Source organism: Ursus americanus, chromosome 6 (genome assembly GCF_024610735.1).
Source record: "Ursus americanus isolate L20-20 chromosome 6, mUrsAme1.1.p, whole genome shotgun sequence".
Classification (NCBI taxonomy): domain Eukaryota; kingdom Metazoa; phylum Chordata; class Mammalia; order Carnivora; family Ursidae; genus Ursus; species Ursus americanus.
This window is the reverse complement of record NC_142132.1, coordinates 17,132,990-17,156,199: the sequence shown is the minus strand read 5'-3', so window position 1 is coordinate 17,156,199 and position 23,210 is coordinate 17,132,990. Positions and strand designations below refer to the sequence as shown.

Below are 23,210 nucleotides of genomic sequence, written 5' to 3'. Positions count from 1 at the left end.
CTCTCTATGCCCCTGAATTCTCTATCCTATTGATAGCGCAGTAGTCAGCATCTGGACGGGCAACCGAGTCTACACAGCAGCACCATGAGTTGACTGAGACCTGGTCCATATTCCTCTTCTGCCATTTACTCGCTGTGTGACCTTGGGCATGCTCCTTAACGTCTCTGAGTCAGTTTCCTCCTCTGCAAAATGGGCACAATACCTACCTCACAGGGTGGTTGTGAGGAGCGGCAGGACAACGTGCACGTTCCCGTCTAAAGCACAGGGTAGGCAGGCAGGGAACCGAAGCTGCGGGCCTGCTAGAGCTCCAACTGCGCTGAAATGCAGTACGGCACATGCTTCTTGAGCACGCAAGGTGCGTGCTGCCAGATATTTCCCGGGGGTCCAGAGATATAAGTGTAGTCGTCCAGCAGAGGGGAAGGTGACAGTAGGACTGGGTGGGACCATATGTGATTGCATTTTTGTAGGGTAGCAATACCAGCAGTATCACGTGGTTTCAATTAATAGAAGATTCAGTAAGGTAAGTTGAGAGAGAGAGAGAGAGAGAGGGAATGCCGGCCAGCTGGCCCACTGGGGTCTCAGAGCAAGGAGCGGCCAAGGCCACTGGGGGAAGGATGGGCAGAGGTGGGGGCAGCAGGCAAGGAGAAACGCCGCAGAGAGGAGGCCATGGTTAAGATGTTGCTGGGGGGGCCCGAAGCTGGAATGCAGGGAGGTGGAAGAGCCCAGGGGTCGCATCGGGAACCATCGTCCTCCTCGCTTGGAGTTTGCAGAGAAGTGTGGGGTCAGAGAAGAAAGTCAGGCTGGGGGCCGTGAATGCCTTGGTGACTGCATCCCCCTCCCTCCCAAGCCTCACTCTGTTCCCCTTTCTTCCTGGCAGCAGTGCCCCCTCCCTTGCTGCACTCAGGGACATGACTGTCAGCACTTCTACCCCCCCTCAGACTTCACTGTCAGCACTCAAGTCTTCAGGGACATGAAAAGGAGCCACTCCTTACACAAGGTTGGGGAGCCCTGGTGTTTGGAGGTAGGTCTCGGAGCAGAATGACGGTATGAGACGAGCTAGCTCTGAAATGAAACCACCCATCCAAAGTTTACCTCGCACTAGGGCAGGGCCCACGCGCCATGGCCCCTGAATTCCCGTCAGGTTGCTGTCATGTCGGGTGCCATGATGTCTGGGTGTTGTGATCACCGATAGGTTTATCACCGCCATAGAATGCCAGTTTACGAGGAGAGGGTGGAGGGTGGTGCCCCTGTGAACCCCAGGTGCCCGGCTCCCAGGAGAGGCTACACGTGGTCCAGTGTCATGCGTAGCTTCTGTGAGAGTGATGAATAGTATGTCATCCCATTAAACTTGACCCCTAGGAAATGATTTCCTGGGACCTTTCACACAGCTCCCGGGGGAAAGAGAAGTTATTACTTCAATTTTGCCTTTGTTCTTAGTTATTTAGAACTTATAGATTCTCTTGGAGACTTGGGAATGCTGAGAACTGCTCAGTCCTCTGCAGTGGGACCTTCCTGAGGCAGCTGTGAATGGCTTTTCTTGCAGACCTGGCTGTCCAAGGACAGGAAGCATTGTTAATTTCCTTTAAATAATTCAATACGATGTCAGTACCCCACATTGCTCCATGCTTGGGAGTGACAGTTCTCTTCAAATTAGCAGTCCCCAAGAACATGCTTTCGTTTTCAGAAAAGCCAAAGTCAACGCAGATAAAATTTTGATGGAACTCTTTAGACTTAAATGGCAAATGATTTAGTATTAATGCTAGTTGTTTTTTAAAGAAAAAATGAATATTTAAGAGCCAATGAGTAAAACTTCTGTAACTTTTAAAAACATTCATAGTATACTTCCTATGTGCTGGGTGCTATGTTGGGTATTAGGGCTTAATATTGAGATGCGTTTCTTTTCTCATCATTCCTGTGTCTGAACTTGAGAAAGACGTCACAGAACTGGAATTGGACCTTGCAGTAGTTTTGTATTTTCTTCTCACTTGATGTGACACCAAGGGTGCTTCCGTACACTACGACGTGTCTTAATTCTGGTCCGTAACTTCGTGTGTTGGTGTCACGTGGAAATCGTCCTATGTCGTGGCCCCCTCCTCAGCCAGATGGGAATCAAACTGAAGATGTTTCTGGTGTCTTTGGAAACCCCCCTTCTCCTCCTGTGCTGGTCCCTGTGCTGGTCCCTGTGCTCAGATTGCCTAGAGCCCATGAACGGAGAAAGCCCGTGTCCTTTGATGGGTCTAGGGGTGACAGGACAGGAAGGCCTTCTTCGGTGCAGTAGCCGTGGCCTGAGAGAAGCCTTTCCCAGCAGCCCCCCCTCCCCTGCCGGTCCAGCTGTAACCAGTGTAGCTAGCTGTTCTGACTGTGGGTGAGGCCACGCTGCACACAGCCACCCCTCCACTGGGGCCCGGCAAATGGTAACTCATTAATCTTCGGCCAGAGTGGTGAGGTGGACAAAGGAGAACCAGGCACTCATTTTGAGTATGAGGAAAATAAAAGAGGAAGACTGGGTTTCTTCCTTATAACTCGAGATCCGCAGGCGCCACTTAGATCCCGGACACCGTGACTATGTTCATTTCTCAGCTTTGCCCTCAGGACACAGAAACAAGTTCTGGGAACCATCAGTAAGCCCCGCTTCCAGGATTGGGTCTCAGTCTCTAAACTGTGAATAGTCCAGACACACAGACACCACTGGGGGGCTGTGGGAACTTGGGCAAGTTCCCTAGCTGCTCTGTGCCTCAGTTTCCCTGCTGGCAAAGGGAAATCACACGTGGGCTGCTGTGAGCGTACAGAGTGCGACTTGGCCAGAGGAGCTGGTGTCTGGCAGGAGTACTCAGCAGAACCCCTGGGGACTCGCACACCGAACGTGTCCGTGTGGTGGTCCAGCCACTGCTTGGGTAGCTCAGTAGTACAGCTTGCTTCGCCGTAGACGTTTTCACGGAACAGTTAGTATCCTGTGTAGTACTTTCTACTTCAGGAATTGTGGTGGGAGAGGGAAACCCGTATCCCCAGTGCGGGTGTGTGAGGGGTGGCTCTGGGCAGCATCGCGGAAACCACAGGGGACTGGGGTCAGAAGTAGGACTGAGTCCAATGTTCCCTCACGTCTATTGGCAAGGGGCTTCCCCCCTCCAGGATACACTCCCTGTGTCTGTAAAAGGGGGTGGGCGTGGAATACCTGCCCAGCCTGCTTTGTGGGGAGGGGGCGGGGGGGCACCTACCAGGATGCCTGGAAATACTGATCAGAGTAAGATTTCACGCAGCGCCTCTTATGGGCCAGGCCCTTCTGGAAGTGCTTTGCTTGTAGTAACTCTTCAGAACCTGACAACTGTCCGAAGAGGGAGATGCTGTGATCCCATTTTGCAAGTGAGCCACAGGGAGGTGAAGCACCTGCTTGAAACCCTGCGGCACAGGGGCATCGCCGTAGAACTGCTGTTACTGAAGCCCAGGGGTCAGAGTCTTCCATAAGGGCCATCTTCCACTTGCTAAAGAAGGTGTGTCGGGTCCTGTTCAACACCCTGCCTTCTCAGGGGCGAGGAGGAAGCTTTCGATTCAGAACATTCAACGTCAAGTTTCTGCCTTACCAGTACCACATTCGGGATATTTTCTACCCTGGCCAGATTCAACTTTCCTCGTCCCTCCCTCTCTTTCCTTGCAAGTTGGCTGGATTCTATCACCAGCCCTCTCCTCCAGGGAACCAAAGTTGGTAGACCAATTGAGTAAATATGACTAAGAAAGTCAATATGCACCTGGGCAGGCATGAGTCACTTTTTTCTAGTTAGCTACTCATGTACATTTTAAAGCTAGCCACACAAAGTCATTACATTGGGGCTATTAACATGTTTAATAGTGACAATAATAGGGTGTGACCCGTGGCACAAGTGCATTCAGATAAGAAAAGAGTGTTTTTTCCTGTAATTGCTGGGTTAATACCATTTTCACGGAAATGCTTGCAAACCACCTTTTAAAAAGTTCTTTGTCTGAATCCTTCCCTCATTGCTTGCTTCCCCCTTTCCAAGGGTTCTATAAATTTTTCCCGATCAGTGGGTGGGGATTAGCAAGATGGCAAGCTCTGTCCCTTTTGATGTTTTGGGTGACCTACCCTTTTGCTAGCGTTGAGCCCACTTTTATTCCATAGTTAGGGATATGGGAGTGAGTGAATGAGTGTGAGTGTGCGTGTGTGTGTGTATAGGGTGCGTGAGCGTGTGTGTGTGTGCGTGTGTGTGTATAGGGTGCGTGTGTGTGTGTGCGTGTGTGTATAGGGTGTGTGAGCGTGTGTGTGTGTGCGTGTGTGTGTATTCGGGAGGCACATTATTATTGTTGGTGCTTAGTAATCTCTCAACTTACACATTTGAGGAAAAAAAAGAGACATCTGCTAACTTTGCAAAAAGCTAGTTGCACAGACAGGGAGTGAACCCTTTTGGTGAGGAGGAAGTGAAACTTTTCTTAGGTTTATTAGACCACATCCTATAAATCTGTGGCTTATTATATGTCTGATTTCTGAAAAGCATGGCATCACAGCTGAGGTTATATTTTTGCTTGTTAGTCATTGAAACAAATACAGATATTGCTTCATTTCCTTGGTACTCTATTTTTCAGTACATGTTATGTATGGAAAATCTGGATTTACACAACAAAGTACAGTAGAAGGGACGTATTTGCTTTATAAATCTCTGCATTGTAACTTTGCAAGCACTCTGTTAAGCTAGAATGTTTCATTTGTCTTCCTACTCCCGATTACATAGAGAAGCAATGAGAAAACAGTAAAAGTACCTCTCAAAGGCAAAGTTAGTATTTTTTTTTAAAGATCTTTTTTTTATTCATTTGAGAGCAAGCACGCGAGAGCATGAGCAGGGGGAGCAGCCGAGGCAGAGGGAGAAGCAGATTCCCCGCTGAGCAGAGAGACTGATGTGGGGCTCAATCCCAGGACCCTGGGATCATGACCCAAGCTGAAGGCAGACGCCCAACCAACTGAGCCACCCAGGTGCCCTGCAAAGTTAATATTTTGATAGACTTCCTTCTAGTCTTTCGAGAGATGTGTTTTAACAAATCATAGGCAGGCTCCTATCATAGTACATGTAGTTGTTTGCTGTTTATTTTCGATCTCTCACGATGGAAACACTTTCCTATGTATGCCTTGAAGAGTCCTGGTGAAACTTATGATGGTGGCCCATTCTGGATGCGGGTGTCCCTCAATAGGCTTAGTCACAGCCCCAGCGCAAACAGACTGTTTCTGAAATGCCACAGTCACAGTGCAATTGCATGGCACGCCGGAGCGGACGTGAGTTAAAAATGACGAAGGCAAAATGTCCCCAGACGGTCCGTACTGCCCTCATGATGTGTGTGACCCATAGCTTCGTGTGTACAGCCCTGGGTCATTCTGTGCCGGTGGACCAGCAAGTTCACCCCCCAGCCAAATTCATTCTCAGGGTGGCATCGTTAGTGGGACCACCCATATTATTTTGCTGTTTCTCCTTTGTCATTCTCTCCTTGCAAAGATTGCTTGTTGAATTCTTCGAGGTCCAGTGAATGCATGAATTTCCTCTGCCCATCAATCACCCCCGCAGTAGAAATGGACCCTGTGGGGCCACACTTGGAATTTCTAATGCCTCAGTGAGATCACATTCCCGGTGCCTCGTGATGTAGTCTGTCTCCTACGTGACTGACATAGCTTGGCCACAGCTTGCCCGGGGGAACAGGCCCAGAGAGGGAGAGGACCATTCTAGGCCCCCTTTCCCATGTTGCTTGCCATTCCTCAGACCGAATGCTGTGAAGGCTGTTCCTTTCACTCCTTACACGTTTCCTCTCACCTCATGAGGCCGGTGTATGGAGTTGGAAGCCCAGGCCGACCCAGTGCACCCAGGTCCTGCAGGGAGCGCACCCCTGTGGGAGGTGCAGGTGTTCCCTGCCCTGCGGCCAGGACTGTTGGGCCGCCTGACGTCCACCAGGCGCCAGAGGCCCTATCGCGGCTCTTATCTTTGTGACTGCCTCCCTTTTCCCCATTCTTTGTGAGTCACATGTTTTCTTGGCGTCCGTGTGACAAAGGTCATTAATAGAGAAGACTTGACTTTTGATGCGTGACATGTTATCACCCACACAGTTTATTGTTTGGGTCCTCCCCTTTTGTAATTCTCTGAGGCGACAGATCACTTTTTAATGGGCTAACCTGTGTCTGGGGCGAGTTCAAATGAGTCTAAAGATTTTATTTTATTTTATTTATTTTTTATTCCTTATAGGTTCCCCCTGATCAACTGACTTGGTCCGTATTTGAAGAGAGGGGGTGGATGCTTTCCACTACTGGTTGTGGCGTTACCTGTCACATTCGTCTGTGTGTCTGTCTGTCGTGGTATCTCTGTTCCTCAGAGTACTTTTCTCTTGTTGGTGTGTTTAATGATGTCACGGAGGCAGATGTTTGGAATTTGAGAACAAATAGGAACCACAGTTCAGCCCAGACTCTGGAGCTGCGTTTACTCATTTCTCTTAACGGCGATGACTGTCGGGTGAGCGAAGTAGGAGATCTGAGTGTTAAGCTTTCCTTCTCAGGCTGGCCCTGTGCACCTTATTCAAAAGGTACTTCCTGCGTCCGCTGCTGCTCGTTTAGCAGGAGGCAGTGCTAAGAAATAGATTCTCTTCCTGTATTTCACCCATTTCCAACGTTCTCCATCGTATCTCTGAATGTCCCCTTTCAAGCCTGTTTGCGTTAACAAATGCTGTAGTGGAAAACCTGTCTGTCTTGGTTTGCTTTGGGGAGGAAGGTGACACATGTGGCACCAAGTGTTGGCTGTCCTTCCCATGGCGGTCCTCCTCCGATCAGTCGCTGGCCCCGCTACTTGTGCAGAAAATGAGGAAGGAGGTGGCCTTTGTACAGCCGCAGGGTTTTTGACTCTTTGTTAGAAGGCTCCTGGGACATGTGTGCCTGTCCGTGTGCACACACACTTGTCTGGTGCCTATTCCTTCCCCCCCCCCCCCCGCCCCGGCACGAGCACACAGTCAGCTCAGTGACCAGTGCAGCAGGAGAGAAACATCTTTTTCTGGGCATGTGTGTGCTCAGAGTGAAAGTTTCTGTTTTGGAAAGTCAGTTCCTTCCGACGAGGGAAGGAACTAAAGTCACCAGAGAAAGAAGAAGGTGAGAGGCAAGGGAGGTGGGAAGGAATTGGCGTGACAGAAGGGGGCGCGGCTGCCCCCACTGGATTTATGTCCCAGCGCCGGCAATCACTGTGTCTGCCGAGCTTTGCCGGAACCCCTGCGATGCAGCCCCGTGCCCCGGCGGTGGCCTCTCGCTGCTTAGGAAAACAGAGTTGGCAGGAGAGGATGTGGGGTTGCACATGAGCTATGGGGCCGGGGGCACAGGGATCAGGGGAGCTCTCAATCACTGCTGCTCAGCCTGGCTTCCCACACTGGGTTTCTGATGGCCCCGGTGCTTCACCGGGAGTCAGGGTGACCGGTGAGAGATCCCCCTCTGCCTGGGATACGAGGAGCGCCTCCACCGGAAAGCGGAAGAATCTCATAAGCATCTGGAGGGACATCCAGCTTGTTGGTGGTTCACAACTCTGTCTCCTGGATGTTTCTTTCCTCTTGCTGCTTTTTCATGAGCACATGAGAAGGATGGATGGAGGTGGGCAGAGGCGGAGATGGCTTGTGGCATCTTCTGTCGGCTTCAGGAATGTATGTGGTTCCCAAGGGAAGTGGGGCAGCCCTGGGCCTGTGGCTCCCATCATGCACGGCTCTGTTCGCTTCTCAAGGAAATGGGACCCTCCTCTTTCTCCTTGGCCCTGTCCCACTTTGGACAGCAAAATGGACTCCGAGCCGGTCCCTCGGGGGATGGGGGGGTAGCTCTCCTCATTGCAGTTTTGCTTGGCTGGGTCACCCTACAACTGTCTATTTTTCAGTTTTGCACTTACTATGTATGCTTTTGTGCCCCTGATTTTAGATGCAGGGACCAGGTTTCTTTTGAGATGTATGATTAAAAACAAATACACACACACATACACACACACACTCACACAGTTGACCCTTGCACAACATGGGCTAGAACTCCATGGGTCCACTTCTCTGCAGATTTTTTTTGATAAATCCAGTACAGTACTATAAATATATTTTCTGTTCCTAACAATTTTCTTAATAACATTTTCTCTTTTCCAGCTTCCTTTATTGTAGGAATGTAGTATATAAGACATATGACATATAAAATATGTGCTAATCGACTGTTTATGTTATCGATAAGGCATTCCGTCAACAGCAGGCTATTAGTAGTTAAGTTTTGGGGGAGGCAAAAGTTATATGTGGATTTTTGACTGTGTGTGTGTGGGGGGGTCAGTGTCCCTAACATCTGTCCTCCTGCCCTTCCCTTTGTTCAAGGGTTAACTGTATTTTAAAATCTATCATCCAACCAAATTGACTTCTCTTTCGGTCTACAGTTCTATGAATTTTGGCATAAATTGGTATGACCCCCACTGCCATCAGGATCCAGAGCTGTTCCGTCATCAAATATACATTCTCATGCTGTCCCTTTCTTGGTCACAGAAAATGTGGATTTTATTTTTGTCATTTTTACCAGTTGAAAGGTAATGTGGACTTGAATGATCTCTCTCTCTCTCTCTCTCTCTCTCTCTCTCTCTCTGAGAGGTTAACGTGTCACTGTTGATTATTAGACTCTCTGCTCTTCCTCTGTGCCTTCTTCAGCCAGAGAGATGCAACTGTGGTGCCTTGGCTGTCAGCTTGTTAGTTCCTGACAAGTCTTGGTTGGATTTTCTGTGTTTTATACTGGCTGTTCTTGCCCACGCACCCGGTAGGCTTTGGCCCACTCTGTGGATTTAGGAGAACTCAACCTAATTCTGACAGTGGCCAAAGACCAATCCAATTAACTAAGGACAAGGGATATATGTTATTGCCAACTGTATAGGCAGCAATGTGATAGGAAACAACGTTTGGAATATTCTGCTTTGAATTATGTATATTATCCTTTCCCAGATGTCAGGGCAGGTGATCAAGGTTTGGGCATAACGTCAAAGATGTAGATGGTGCATTTTCTGTAGGTTTTGTTGACCCAACGTGGTTCTCCCAGGCTGTCCTCACTTGTCCCATTACTTAGGCGAAGGCAGGAATTGAGGGCTTAGAGCACCTGACGTGCTTCCAGGATCATTGGTGCGTCCCGGTTAGGTACTGGGACAAGCTGGGACAGGCATGGGAAGGCCAGAGCTACCATTTCACCTGTGGTGGTTCAGAGCTAATGCTTTCTTAGGGAAAAGTGAAATGCAGGGACATGTGTGTGTGGGTGTCCTCCTCTTGAGAAGTGAGCAGAAGTGACCTCAAAGGTCCCCTGCTCAGTGTGTCACACTTGACTGGACAGCAGATGATGCCTTTGCTGTAGATTCTGCTGGGGAAGGTACAAGCAATTGTACACATGTAAATTCTTGTGTCATCTAATTCCTGTCTCTGTAATGACTTGGACCCTTGCCATTGCAGCTAGTTGACAAGTGGGAACGGTGACCCAGTACAGAAAGCAGAAATTATGGGGGAGGTAACATCCAGAAACACAGTCGTAGCTCTCCTTCTGGCTTTCTGGCATCCAAAATCTCTTTAGAATCAAGAAGAAGAATTACAACTGCCTTCGACAAAAGTAACCTGACTCTCCCTTGCCAGGCTGAAGGAATCTGAGTTCGGTAGATTCAGGGCATTGGTGATTCAGCTAAGAGGAGTGAGTTTGGCTGATAAGGAACTACCATTGTCAGGCTACAGGTTTCTATAGAGGAATGTCCTCCAGGTGGATGGAGAATGGTTTTCATTTAAAGAAAGCACCACCACCACTAAGCAAAGCAACGCAAGCCTGAGTGCCTAGGCCAAACAAGAGGAGCAGAGCAGGTTAGAAACAAGTTGCTTTTCTGCATCCAGATTGAAATGATAGGGGACTTGAGACAGCCAGCAGTGGCATGATTTTCGTAACTGGTGTGAGTGTAACCGTGGAGCCTGGGTGCCATAATTCTCCAACTTGCCTCCAGGAGAGCATGGGGATGGCCCAGCTCCCCTCTGAAAGTACTCGCCATTTGTCTGATTGACGTTGGAAGCATCGTATCATTTCTACAAACACTCACATGAGAAGGTTTATTTTTTCTATTTGGGTGACAGATCGCATGTTAGGGCACTAAAAGATGAAAGCACTAAATATTTGCTTTAGAGAAACAGCGAAAGATTCTCTCATCCTCCCAACCGAAAACGGATGGGCTTAGAATTCCATTAACAAAATTGACTGTCTGCAGTTAAACTTAGTGCCCCCCTCTAGGCATGACTAACAAGTGGGGTAGAAAGCAAGGCTGGACAGTGGAGGATTGTACTGGATTCTTTTTCATGTTGAGTGGAACAGGGCCGTTCTGTGGAGATTGAGGTCCAAGCCAGCCCAAGAAATTCTTGCCTTCTTCCTTGGCGTTGATCTCCTCCTCCTGGGCCTGTAATAGCACGGCCTTCCCGTTGGATTTCCTCTCCAGGAAAAGCATCTACGTGTTCTTCTAGTGTTCAGGTTTAATGATAAAATCGTAATTCTCGCAGGCCTTTTTGGTAGGAGATCGTTTGCCTCAAAAGAAGAGAGGACTGCGGTCTGGTACTTGGTTATGGTTCCTGCAGAGTCCGCTTCCTGGAATGATTGGGGGCCTGCGGTCCAGATTCCGTGACTTCAAACTCTGGCTTGGCCACTGGCTAGCTGAGTGACCATGTATATCTCACTAAAGCCCATCGAGGTCTAAGTTTTTCCATTTATAAAACAGGGACATTTTTGGGGGCGCCTGGGTGGCTCAGTTGTTAAGTGTCTGCCTTCAGCTCAGGGCTTGATCCCAGGAGATCAAGCCCCACATCAGGCTCCTCCGCTGGGAGCCTGCTTCTTCCTCTCCCACTCCCCCTGCTTGTGTTCCCTCTCTCTCTGTGTCAAATAAATAAATAAAAATCTTGAAAAAAAAAAAAAACAAAACAGGGACATTTTTGTACCTACCTTCCATTTCTTGGGAGACTTCAGTGGATTTGTGTGTGTGAGGCTGATGGCGTACTTGGAACCTGGTAAGCATCTGTCAACATGAGCTCTGACTTACTAATTCTCAGTGGGTATTTCTTAATTCATCTCTTTGGTGGGAAGAATAGAAACGTGAACTCACTCCCTGGTGGGGGGTGTGGTTTAGTATGAATACTTACCCACCATTTGTTAAAAATCTGCTGTCCTTTGGGCTTTGGCTCCAGTGTTTCATAATATTCTTGTTTCACCCTCACAGCTAGTCCATGAGAGAAATACTAATATTGTTCCCATTTTATATATAAATTAGGTAGTAGTAGCATTTATTGAGTGCTTTTTCTAAAAAAAAGATTTTATTTATTTGAGAGAGAGAGAGAGATAGTGAGAGAGAGCATGAGCGGGGAGGAGGGAGAAGCAGGCTCCCCACTGAGCAGGGAGCCCGACGTGGGGCTTAATCCCAGGACCCTGGAATCATGACCTGAGCTGAACGAAGGCAGATGCTTAACCAACTGAGCCCCCCAAGCGCCTGTTTTGAGTGCTTTCTGTGTATCAGCTCTTGTTGAAGTGATTTTCATCTGTTAACCCATTAAATCTCCGAATAGGTAGGAACTGTTGTCCTCATTTTTAAAGAGAAGGAAATTGTGGCACAAAATTAAAAAAAAATATATGTCTTTAGTTCCACTGAGAGTAATTGGTTAGGGGGTGGGATTTAAAGACTGGGTCTTCATATGTTTGCAAAGGTGAGGTGCTCACCTCCCCATCGCACTGTCTCCCCCTGTTCTGCAACGTGCATGGGCCCAGCTCACCGCTATCATGGACGGGAAGCATTGAGCAGACACACAGATGCTCTCCAGATACGCCAGTTTATGATAGTTGGAAGGAAAAATCTTTATTACCGGAAGTTGTGGCTTCTGAGTCTCTTGGCAATTGGCAGCATAGATTTTTGTTTTGTTTTGTTTTGTGTGTGTGGTTTTGTTTTTTAAATAATTAGAAACAGTTAGACTCTTGTTACCACCCACAGTAAAAATTGCTTGAATCCCACAAATTAAGGGAAAAAAATTAGGCCACTTGGTAGAATGATTAAAACGGGGCTTTAAAGAGGAAAGTTTATTTTGCAGAGTGAGCTTTAGATGTGTAAATGCTGAGGCTCCCTGGCTTTTCACCTCCTCCTTTGTCTGAACTCAGACTCAAACCATGTTAAAGGGGGTTGGGGACGAGGGGAGCGATTCTGCGCAAGATGGCTCCGGGAAGAACCCCACATTTTTTTGTACTTATTAATGGTATGTCTTTTGTGTGAGTGGGTGTGAGGACCAGAGCATAAAGCATATATTTGCACAGCGTGTGGTCCTTTCTGCTGCATTCCATTCCCCATCATGGTGGGCTAAGTTAGGAGGAGGTGGAAAAGCAGGAGACTTTGACACAGCTTCAGCAGTTTCCACTGTGTGGACCTCATCCTGGAGGCTGGAGTAAGCCAGCCCTCTTCCCAGGTCCAGGAGGACTGAATCAGTGTAGCGGGGACTCTGCGTTCCCTAGGACTGGGCTCTAATTCTGCAAGTGGTGCCCCCACTTGTGTGCGAATGACGTCCGGGCCCTTGTGTGTACGTTGTTCCCCTCGCTCACCCCCTTGCTGAGATTGAGGATGGGCCACAGTCTGAGTTGATGCCTTTAGTCAAGTCAGATGTGCTGCCTGTCCATTGGAGATCCTTCACCCCCTCCCATCTCCACCAAAACCTTCCTTGGAGTTTCGAGACTGTAAGTGGTCACATGGGTGAAGAGATGATTTCCTAATCCTTGCGGGAGCCCTAAGGATTTGCCTTTGTGAAAGAAGGAACATCCTGCTGGAGGGGTATCTGTCTGTGTGTCCCATTTTAAACCACATTGCTTTTGACTTCTCTTCTATGATGATTCCCAGGCAACCTTCTCTTGCCATCCTGACTTGTTTAAATTTATGGGTTGTTGGCAAGCAATTTTTTTGATGCTATTCTTCTCCTAGCCAGAGGCTAAGATCCCTTGTGGAGCAGTGCCCGAATTTAATAGATGTCATCTGGACACCAGGGAGGGGCATAGAGAAGCACTGGGAGAAAAGTCTTAGAAGTGAGATTCTACCCCTAATGCTACTAGCTCCCAGCCTCTTCTTTATCCCTTCCAGGGCAATGCATTCAGAGTAATTTTTTTGGTGGTACCACACAGTACTGTGTACAGTACCCTACAGGTTTAGGACAAAGGATAAAGTGTCTCAGTGGGCTTGCAGACAGCCTAAAAAATATACTGGTAAGCTTCCCTTTCAACTTCATCTTGAACGTCTCCGCGTTTTTGAGCCTGTCTCCTGGTTGTTTATGATGCCCGAAGATCTGCCCGGAGCTTTTGCAATATTGAGTGACACTTCAGGAATGCTGATTCTACTCTTCGGGCTGGGCGAGGACCTGGTTCCCAGGTCAGGTTCTCAGGTAGACAAGACCGTACCATCTCTTTAGCTTGGCAGATGAGGATTAAAGGGGGACTGGGAGTTCTGGAGTGACGAAGGGATGCAGGTGAGGTTTTCAGAGCCCACTAATTCCATCATCAGACGTCTGACTGAGCTGTCCCAAAGGCTGCACACTTGACTCCGTAAGACAGGCATCTCCTGCTTCTGCGTACCAATTACGAAAAGCCTTAAAGACAGGTCTTGTAGACTCTCAGGATAACACAACGGGGACACCAGCTCTTAGGACAGCCGGGCCCATAGAGCCCGATGTGACTGAATGCTTCTGAACCAGCTGCTGTTTTGGTGCTGGGGGTAAGGGTAGGAGCGAGGTGGATTGAGTACCCCGAGGTATGCTCCTTTGTGAGCATCGTCATCAGAAGTTGCTTCCAGAGCCCCTGGAGAAATCAAAACTCCCTCCATGGTTGCATCCCTCCACCTCGGTGTGAATGGTCTTGGTAGTGAGGCTGCCAAAGAAAGCCGTGTTCAAGTGGGTGTTTTGTGGACAAGCCCGCCTTCGGAGTTTAGGGAGTTACCAGGCCTGTGGTTCTGAGCATAGCCTAGATGCTGCCGGAGCCATTTCTATGCTTCTTCATCCTCACTTCTGCCTGGTGATCAGGACCCTTCTAGTCCCACCCTCCCTCTCCCCTCTCCTCCTCCGTTTTGCCCACCTAGTGGGATTTCTCACCACATTCTTGTTCTTGCTCATTCAACATCCAGTCTTTGCTTCTCTTCCGACCACAAAGATCTACATACATCCCTATCTGTGGGGCACATCTTCTGTGGGCTCCAGACAGACCAGAGTCTGAGCGTTGTAGCCTCTTAAGTTTAGAAGGAGGGCAAAGCAAAGGAATTTCAAAAGCACCGTAAGCTGGAGCTATTTAGAATAGGGCAAACAGCCGTCAGTGCTCTGGGGATCAGTGTTTTTAATTTGGTTCCTGATTTATTAAGAAAATATGTGGTCTCCAGCAGGATTAAAAATAAATAAAGGTTACCTAGGGAGGTTGACTGGGACCGTCTCGTGGGTCAAGAGATAGTAATAAATTGAGTATTACCTTATAGGTAGAAGCAGCTCTAGGTTAGACTACTGTGCTCATGGGCCTGGACTTCAGGTACCAGACAAATGAAATAAGTCAGGTCAGAGAAATGGACCAGAATGCCCTAATATATTGGCACAAAAATTCCTGGAGCATCTAATCTCAACCAGAGAGTAATTTGTTCACTGTGGTCAGGGTGTGTGGGTTGGGAGAATCCGTTATAAAATCTTAGGAATTTGAGAAATGACTGGTAACCAAACCTACCTGTCCTGTCCAATCCTTCCTACAAACCTGGGGAGACTGAGGCCTGGAGCAAGGGGATGGCTGCCAGAAGGTCACGTGATGACGTGTAGCCAGATCGTGATAGAATCAAGGCTTTGCCCAGACCCCTTGGCTCTTCTCTTTCTGTTCTGCCACTTCTGATTCAAAGTGGAGTTTGACTTTGTAAACCGTTACTATTGAGTGCCATTAATTTTAAGTTCTTGTGAGATTAGTGTGTGAAGTTATGTGTGTTCAGTATGAATTCGCTTATTTTCCACTTGAGAGATCCTCATTTCCTGGATGCCCTGGGTGTTGACATAATGGTGATCAAGAAGCCCATGATGGTGATGACCATGGACTGATAGAATTATCTGTCGGAGGTTAACTAGGAAGAGGTGAGCTGGAATTCATATATAGGGAGTATTGGAAACTTTTCCAGCAATGGATGTCTTTTAGCAACACAGATCTTAGTATTCATTTGTGTTTTGAATGCTGGACGAACAACTAGCCTTTGGCAGGGAATTTTATCCTCCTATATAATTCCATCAACCTTCTTTCCTAGAGGATTGGTATTAGGGAATCCTTTTACAGTGTTGCTTTCTGGGTGTTTGTTAAAAACTCAAACGTGGAAATGTGTGAAAATGATTCATTGAAAACAAGTCTGACACCAACACTATGTGATAAAATTTGGAAAGTGTCTAGGTTGGGGCTCTCCAATACTTGAACTCAAAGCAAGTGTGATTGAGTTGACTGCAGTAAGAACAGATTCAAGAGTTCACTGGTGATTTTTAAGTTTTTGCTAAGAGCTCTGTTTTGCCCCTCGTAGTCCCATGTCCTGTAACTGGGAAACAAGCTGGTGCCCTGCCTCCAAGTTCAGCAAGTTTGTTTTGACTTGTAGCCCATGATGGGAGCGAAGCTCTCATTATGTAATGTTAAACTGGGCCGGGAATGTCAGCTGGGCTAGGCCTGCCAAAGCTTGAAGAGTTGGTTGGGAATGGGCTATGTTTAGTATGACTAATCCAACTTGGCAGGGTAAAGGGGTGGGTGGGTGTCTCTCTGAGAAGGGAGGTATGACTTGTGCTATTTCAAGTCTTAGTACTTAGTGTAAACTCTGCAGCACCCCCCCCCCCAAAAAAAGTTGAGCCTTATGACCGACTAGTAAAATCAGGGCTGTTCTGTTGACTGATACCCAAGTTTGCTATAGAAATCTGTGGTCAAGATCAAGGTATATCACTTGCAATTACGGAAATAACACTTTTTTTGGGTTATGTGAAATGGTGTTTCTTAAAATTGCCTATCCTGGTCAAATGCTGCTAGCAGGAGTACTTAGTAATTAAAACAATTTTTTTTTTATACAAAGTAAACATTAGCCTCCTTAATAAAAATAGCAGTAAACCCTAATAAAAATTTAAAGCAAAGGAACAGGTGGGCTATTTTCCTAATAATAATTTAAGGTCCATCTACTGACCTTGTTGGTCTTTGGGAACTTCTTTCTCCCTTTGCCCTCATGGGTCCTGCTTTGAGGCTCTTGGCTCAGCTTCCTCTTGGCTCTTCTTAGGGGACAAAAGAATCCTATTTTTATGCAAATGTATTGGCGTTGAAGGTAGAAATAATCAGGAACCTCGTTTGCACCATGATCATGAAACACAATGTGGTCCCCACCCCCACCAGGAAAAGGTTTGCGTTTTGGTGGTGATGGCAGAGCCCAGCCTCCGCCCTCCCTGAGGTAAAGGGGGGATTCGCTTTTGTTCCTTCTCTGATGAATGGAAGTAAAGTGTTCACTGAACCTGGAAACACCTCCTTTTGTGTCTGGTGCTCTCCTAACACAGGCCGTTAAACTTGGGGCAATCACTCTTAGTGGGGGATTGAATAGGGGCCATTGGGGGGGGGAGGGGCTCACACTGAAGCCACTGAGGCCATAGTGATGCCATTGTTTCTGAGTAATAAGAAAAGGACGAAGACTCTGGGGACCTCCAGGCATCCGTGTGGCCACCGCACTGACTGCTTTTCTAGGTCTGCCTTATCCCCAAGGAACCCCCCAATCAGGGCTGGGTGAGGTCAGTCTAGGCAGGAAGCGCGGCAGAGCCCCCTGCAGTATAGACGCGGTGCCCCATGGGTCCGTCTGAATATGGGCCTCTGCTTCCTCCACACTTGCAGAGCGCTGGCTGCCCTAGGCCCAGCCATCATTTTTGCAGGGAGGTGGCTGTTTTCCTCCAGGCATCCAGTTAGAAACATTTGTTAAAAATCACTTCTTCCACCTTAGGAACAACAAACTCTCCCAATTCCCTGCCAGCAACTTTTTTTGTGTAACTTCCCTTTTGCCATCTGGTCTTGCAGAGGCACTTCTGATCTTAATTAAAGCGCTCAGCCTTTGTTTATTTAAAAATCAGAAGGCAGATAGGCTATTTGAGGGTTTATCTGTACTAATTGTGCCAAGATACCTGCCAACTGCCCCCTCGGTTAGTAAAGGGAGCCATTGCAATCCTTCCTGACGCCGTGATTTTGCGCGCATGCGCACGCACTCACGCACACGTACGCGCGCACGCACACCACCTTACCTGATGTGTTGATCAGACACAGGAGTATACTTCTTGCTTTAGAATTGCCGTGCTGACATTTTTCCTTCCAACCTCTGCCGTGTGGTATTGATTTGAGGGGGATCTAGTGTTGCCCTGGGAAGAGTAAGAAGACCTGAGTGCAGATGCACACTCTGCCACTTACTCTGTCATCAGGGGGAGTTGGCCTCACTTCTGCCATCTATAAAAATAGAGACTGGTACCAACATCAAGGAATAAGTGTTGCCTGATGTAAAGGAGATGCCTCTGAAAAGCTGGAGAACAAGTTAGGCATCCTTGCACCGGGGGCCATACAGCGGTCCCAGGGACACAAAGTGGAGCCCCCAGGCAGCTCTAGTAAACTGGAGGCTTAGATGCCACGTATCCATTGTCTGTCTTTTGAAACATAATTTGGCTTTGCTGTTTTTTTACCTGTCTCTTTGATAATATTGATATTGTAATTAAACAGTGGTTTACATCAGAATGTATACTATTTTATAGATCTTTCAAAAAGTGACTCTTACTTGCCGATTATAACAAATTTCACACAGAAATTAGCTTTGCTGTGCTTACACTTTGAAACTACATTGTTGAAGCCACTAAAGAGACAGGCTTAGAAAGTGTTGAAAACATAAGTCTTCTTATTTTAAAACAAGCACTATAACTGTGGGCTTCTTACCCTGAATTTAAGAAACTCTTAGAGGAATCAATTTTTATGGATCTCTGTGATGTCTGAGTAAAGTATGCATTTTTAGAAAAATGTATCTTTTTAGACAAAATGAACTTTCGGTCGTTACATGGGCTTCAGATACCTTTTTCATCCAACCATCACAGTCTGACAGTTGTAAAAAAAATCAGTTTTAGAAACTGTATTTAAAGAATTTATGATCCCAACGTGTTCTTTGAAGTATTTTGAAATTATCTCTTGGAGGTGTTTTTTCGTTTTTGTTTTTTGTTTTGTTTTTTGAAGCAAAAACTTCCTTCTGAAAAGTATTCCAGTAGTAATGTTTTTATGTATAAAATCCTACAACAAGCATTTCTTGAGCATCTACCTGGTGCCTAATTTGTTCTGTATATTTGTACTTAAGACGTGCCAGTAACCATGGTATACACACATTTTTGGTAAAGGAAGCTCGTCTCTTTGTAAGCTTGGCTGCCCCAAAATTACAGTGAAGGATGAAGTAGATTCTAATTGCTGACTCTTGAGCTCAACATCTATATATTTGATCTAATTTATAGTTGGAAAAGAAGCTAAAAATGTTAAGAGTCCATGCCAGTCGTCTGAGGAGTTGTAGTTTACATAACCCTGGAATTAGGTTCGGAAGTACCGGAAAGCCCCACGCTATATTGGGTCAAAGAGAAGAAATCCAAATTAGTATTAATTGGTATGCATGATTGCTCTCTGAGTGCCAGGGATGTTTCTGTCCCAAGCGTAGACTAATTTGGCCAGCTGTGTGGGTCAAACAAAATAGCCAACAGCTCGAGTTATGGATGGTGCGAAAAACACAGCGTCTGATTGTTAACACCATGTTCCCCAAGTCTGTGATGTTCTCTGACCTCCAGTGCAAATAGCTGTTCATCTCAAGATGATTTGACAGCATAATTTAGTATTTGGGAGTCTTTTAAAACTGCAAAAAAGGGGTGATTAAAAACTTGTGCTTCTTTAGCATATAAAGCAAGCTTTTCAATTATGTTTTTCAGGGGACAGAGTTATTGGAATTGAACATTGGCCTGGGTAGTTATTCAGAGCTGGTTTCTGTTTGAGGTTAGTTGACTTTGACTGAATTATCCAAATACCATCAAGATAAGCCAGGAGTGTATCTGTTAGCTCTTGGACAGGTGTAAATAATCATCGCCCTGTAGATTACAAGCTTCCTGAAGGCAAGGACTTTTCTGTGTTTGGTTCACTGATTTATCCCTGTGCCTAGAACGTGAAATAGACACTGAATCAGTATTTATAGGATCAGTGAATGGGAAGAGCCTAGGGAAGATTTCTACTACATTCATGACAACTGCAGCAATAATTTCTCCTCCTTTTTTTCATTTGCTAAAGTTACTAATCCTCTAATCTTGAGTAAATTCTAAATCCTCTGAGTGTGTTTGTTTTTCTGTCTATAAAATGAGGCTGTTGTCATGTAAGACTTTATTTGATTATGAGAAATAGTCCCTCCTAAACTTCCTTGAAGAAAGGTGCTAGACAAAAACAAGATGGTTTTGAAAAAAATAACACCGCAGTCCAGACTGTACTAAGATGCTTGGTTGCATTTGAAACCAGTTTCACAGTCTGCTTTAGGCGGGGATTGCAACATGCTTTCCATCTGTGCCGAATGCGGAGGAGCAAGCTTGCACTCCCAACTCCGCTGCGCTACGCACCGCACGCATCGTGGCAGGAACATTGGCTCGGCGCTCCCAGAGACAGCCAATGGGCGTAGCTGTGGTGGAGGCATGACATAATTTAATTTTACTTTATTATTTGCTGGCTGTGCCCATTGTATGTTAGCCTCTGGGTGTGTTTACAAGTTGCTTAGGAAAGAGGTAGAGGCTGTCTTGTCTGTAAAAGCTATCTTGTCCGTGTAAGGGCCAGGTGTGTGTACACACACACACACACTCACACCCTTTTCGTCCTTGGCATCCAGCACCAGTATGGGGCCAGGGGTGAAATTATCAGCACCCGGCAAGTGACTCGAAGGACTTGCCTGCCTTTAAAATCCCCTCCCCTTAGCCCTGTAATTACCTGTGGCACTGCTTGAGGCTTGACTGTGTCGTGCACCTAACTTCTCAAAACACACATGTATTATAGAGGGCACAGCAAGGCTCTATGCTTACTTAGTAGCGTTTCAATCCACTTACTGGGTTTGGGTGACTTTCCCTGGCACTGTTGCTAAACTTGCTGTGAAAAGCAAAGGTTCAAAGTCCATGAAAACATCATTTTGTTTGTTAAAGAAAACCCAGGGATTTCAGAGGACCATGCTGTCCTGTCCTGCCCCTTCCTCCTCCCTCTAATGTTTTGGTGGAAGGTCGTCTTTATGCAGAGGTGAGCAATACATGTATTTTAAGCATATGAGGTGATAAAGGGAGGTGTCCATATATTTCGATCCTTCTCTCTCTCTCTTTTTTTTTTAAGTCTTTTTCCTTTATTATGCTTTTTCTGGTAAGTTTCTATGTGTCATTGCTATTGAGAAAATGACTTCTTCCCCTTCCAATTCATTTATTAATTTCAACTCTTGGTTCTAGCAGAGTCACAGTTCTCTGTAACGCAGATTCCCTTATTTTTGTCATATTGCTGCAGCAGTACTTAATTAGGGGCCGTATGGGTGACAGGAATCTTTTGGTTCTATTACCGGAAACCAACCCCAAGCGCTGGCCATCCAGGTCTGCCTTGTCAGACCAGTGAAACCCTTGACAGCTTGCGAGTTCTTCAGCATCTGTCTCTGTAGTTCGGGGGACGGTGGGGGGGGTGGGGTGGGGGAGACAGGGATACGTAGCAGCCAGTCCTTTTCTAGCAAATAAGTGCAAAAATCCCCATAAGTGTGTTATTTTGAAATATTTTAATTTTGACCAGATCCATAACTTGTAACTTACGAAAGCCTGATGTGCTTGTTTAGTTTTGGCTCCCCAGTACTTGGTTAACTGGTCAGCAGCTGTGAAGACCTGAATCAGAGGGAATAGGGCATCCCCCCTTCTAAGGAGGACTGACCTGGGCTGGATGCAATGGCTGGGTGGGTGCCTTCTCTTCAAGGGCGCTCTGTGTGGCTGGCAACTTTGCCTGGAGAAAGGAGGTGTGTCCCCTTTAGAGCTTGTGACCCTTCATTCTTGTTAGTCCTTGCACATACTTCTAGTCCCAGAGAGCTTTGTGGTCTCTCTTCTTTCCCACCAGCATTTAAGGAAACTGAAATTAATTTCCTTTGTTCCCCACTGTCCCAAATTAGAGAAGCTAGAGATGAATGATGCCATTATGGGCACCTTAAATCCAAGGATTTCTACTTCACTTGGGCCAAGGATCTCTTTTTAAGAGGAAGAGGGAACTAAATAATTGAGTCAGATATTTTAAGATGTTAAATCTAAAACTCAGCCTTTTAAGAATCACAGGTAAAGCCTGTCACTTAGCCTCGAATTTCCCACCATGATTCCACTTTTCAAAACCTGGGATGGCCATCAGGGTGGGTTTAGCTTGATCATCAGCTGTTACAGGTCAAATATGGTCTCAGTAGTTCTTAAAATTTTAATCATGACCTCTCTAATCCTGTGAGTTCTCAGAAGGAAATCCTGATGAACAATCCTGGAATTGGTTTGCCTGGTAACATTTTCTTTATTGACATTATCCCCAGCTGAGCTCTCTTAGTTAATATATTTGCTTTTGGCACCTTTCTTTCTTTTTTTAATCAGAAATGTTTATCAATAGGTTGCATGGTTGGGAGAAACAGTATTTGTTGTGTAACATTTTCCCAAGGAGTGCTTGAGAGAGTTTTTCTCTAATACCAAAAATATAGTATGATTCATGTTCTTAGGACATGTTATTGTTGCGACTTCTGTATGGGAGCTCAGTGTTTTTGTTTAATTGACTGGTACATAGGTCCTAGAGATTACAGTTGATACTCTTTTGTATCCTGATCAGAAGCCCTGACATTTTGGTCCTTAGCAGAGAATCCATCCCTTGATAACTTGTGGGCACCCTTAGTGGAGGCAATGATGTGTGGTCTTGTGAGAAGTCATAGCATTAGCAGGTCTGTGTTTTCTTCCAGTGTGGAGCTTTGTCATTTCTAATGATGACAATCCATCAGTCCACACAGTGCAAAATGAAGATAAATTGAATTAATATATGTGAGTTAAATGACTCATTGATATAATTATACTGTGAAGATTTCTTTAGTATAACCTAACACATTTAGTGATGTTAATTGTAACAGCTTTGCATGGGAGCATTTAATTTCATAAGCAAACAGAATAATTTATTAATTCTCAAAAAGCCATTTCAAGGCCTGGACGGAGAGGGAGAGAGTGTGCATTTAACTTAATGTTGACTGCGGTGTTAGTATGCTTTGCTTCATCAGACTGGAAATTGCTAAGGAATTTTTTTTCCCCCAATTCCAACTTTTACTGGTCCATAGCCAAGATGTGCTCCATTCAGTAGTGCATCAAAATGAAACTGGGAAATGGGTTCCATCTAGTAAATCTTGAAGAGTGCTGAATAATAAAACAGTTCTAATTGCAGTTAAAACTGTCTTGGCGGCGGATGTGGCTGAACAAGGGCGATAAAACAGCCAAGGAAGAGCGGCGGATGGTAGCGCTGAAGAAGGGTAATAGACAGATTAAATGCAAAACTCAATTCAAATATTTTGTGAAATGTAGGCATGCTGTGTAAACCCATTTTTTGCTGAAAAGCATGTTTTCTCTCATGTCAGAGATGATCACAGGAATCCTTTTAATATTCATTTAAATAGTTTTTAATTGGCTTCAGAGAGTTTAAAGTTCAGCATGAGGGTGAGATCTAAGCGCACTAATTAGATCGAATGCAGTTTGACTCAAAGAGCAGACTTGATAATTACGGAATTCCATACCAAATATACATTTTGAAAACATTCTTTTCACATCCTTGAGGTAGAAATGGTTTTCCTGAAAAATTTCCCATTCTTTTTCAGTAGAAATTCCTCTTAGACACTGATCATAAAACCTCGTGTCGCCTGTTGGAAAATGACAATCCGTTTTTCAGAGCAAACCTCTCGTTTGTTTGTCATTTAGCCGACACCCTGTGTTCAGGTTATTCTAAAAATTTTTCCCCCATCCAAGTGGAATTTTGACTTGCATGGACATTGTGATGAACACAAGTTGTTGTATCTTGTGTGTGTCCCCCCACCCCCCGTAAGTTGTTTGATGCTGTTGAAATGGAAGGCTGAAGTAGAAGGGGGCAC

At 46.1% G+C, this 23,210-nt stretch overlaps 1 protein-coding gene across 32 annotated transcripts in view; it reads left to right on the top strand.

The window, feature by feature from the left end:
* Window positions 1-23,210, top strand: part of TCF7L2 (transcription factor 7 like 2) — a 193,790-nt gene that overhangs the window by 120,096 nt on the left and 50,484 nt on the right. For 10 of the 32 annotated variants that reach the window (XM_045803137.2, XM_045803139.2, XM_045803140.2 and 7 more), the window contains one exon: window positions 878-1,021. The exons of 19 other annotated variants lie outside the window; for them this stretch is intronic. In XM_045803137.2, coding sequence (XP_045659093.1) covers window positions 878-1,021 — 144 coding nt within the window. The remainder of the gene's footprint in view (window positions 1-877; window positions 1,022-23,210) is intronic. 3 more of the 32 variants (XM_045803136.2, XM_045803144.2, XM_045803159.2) reach the window with 1 other exon arrangement.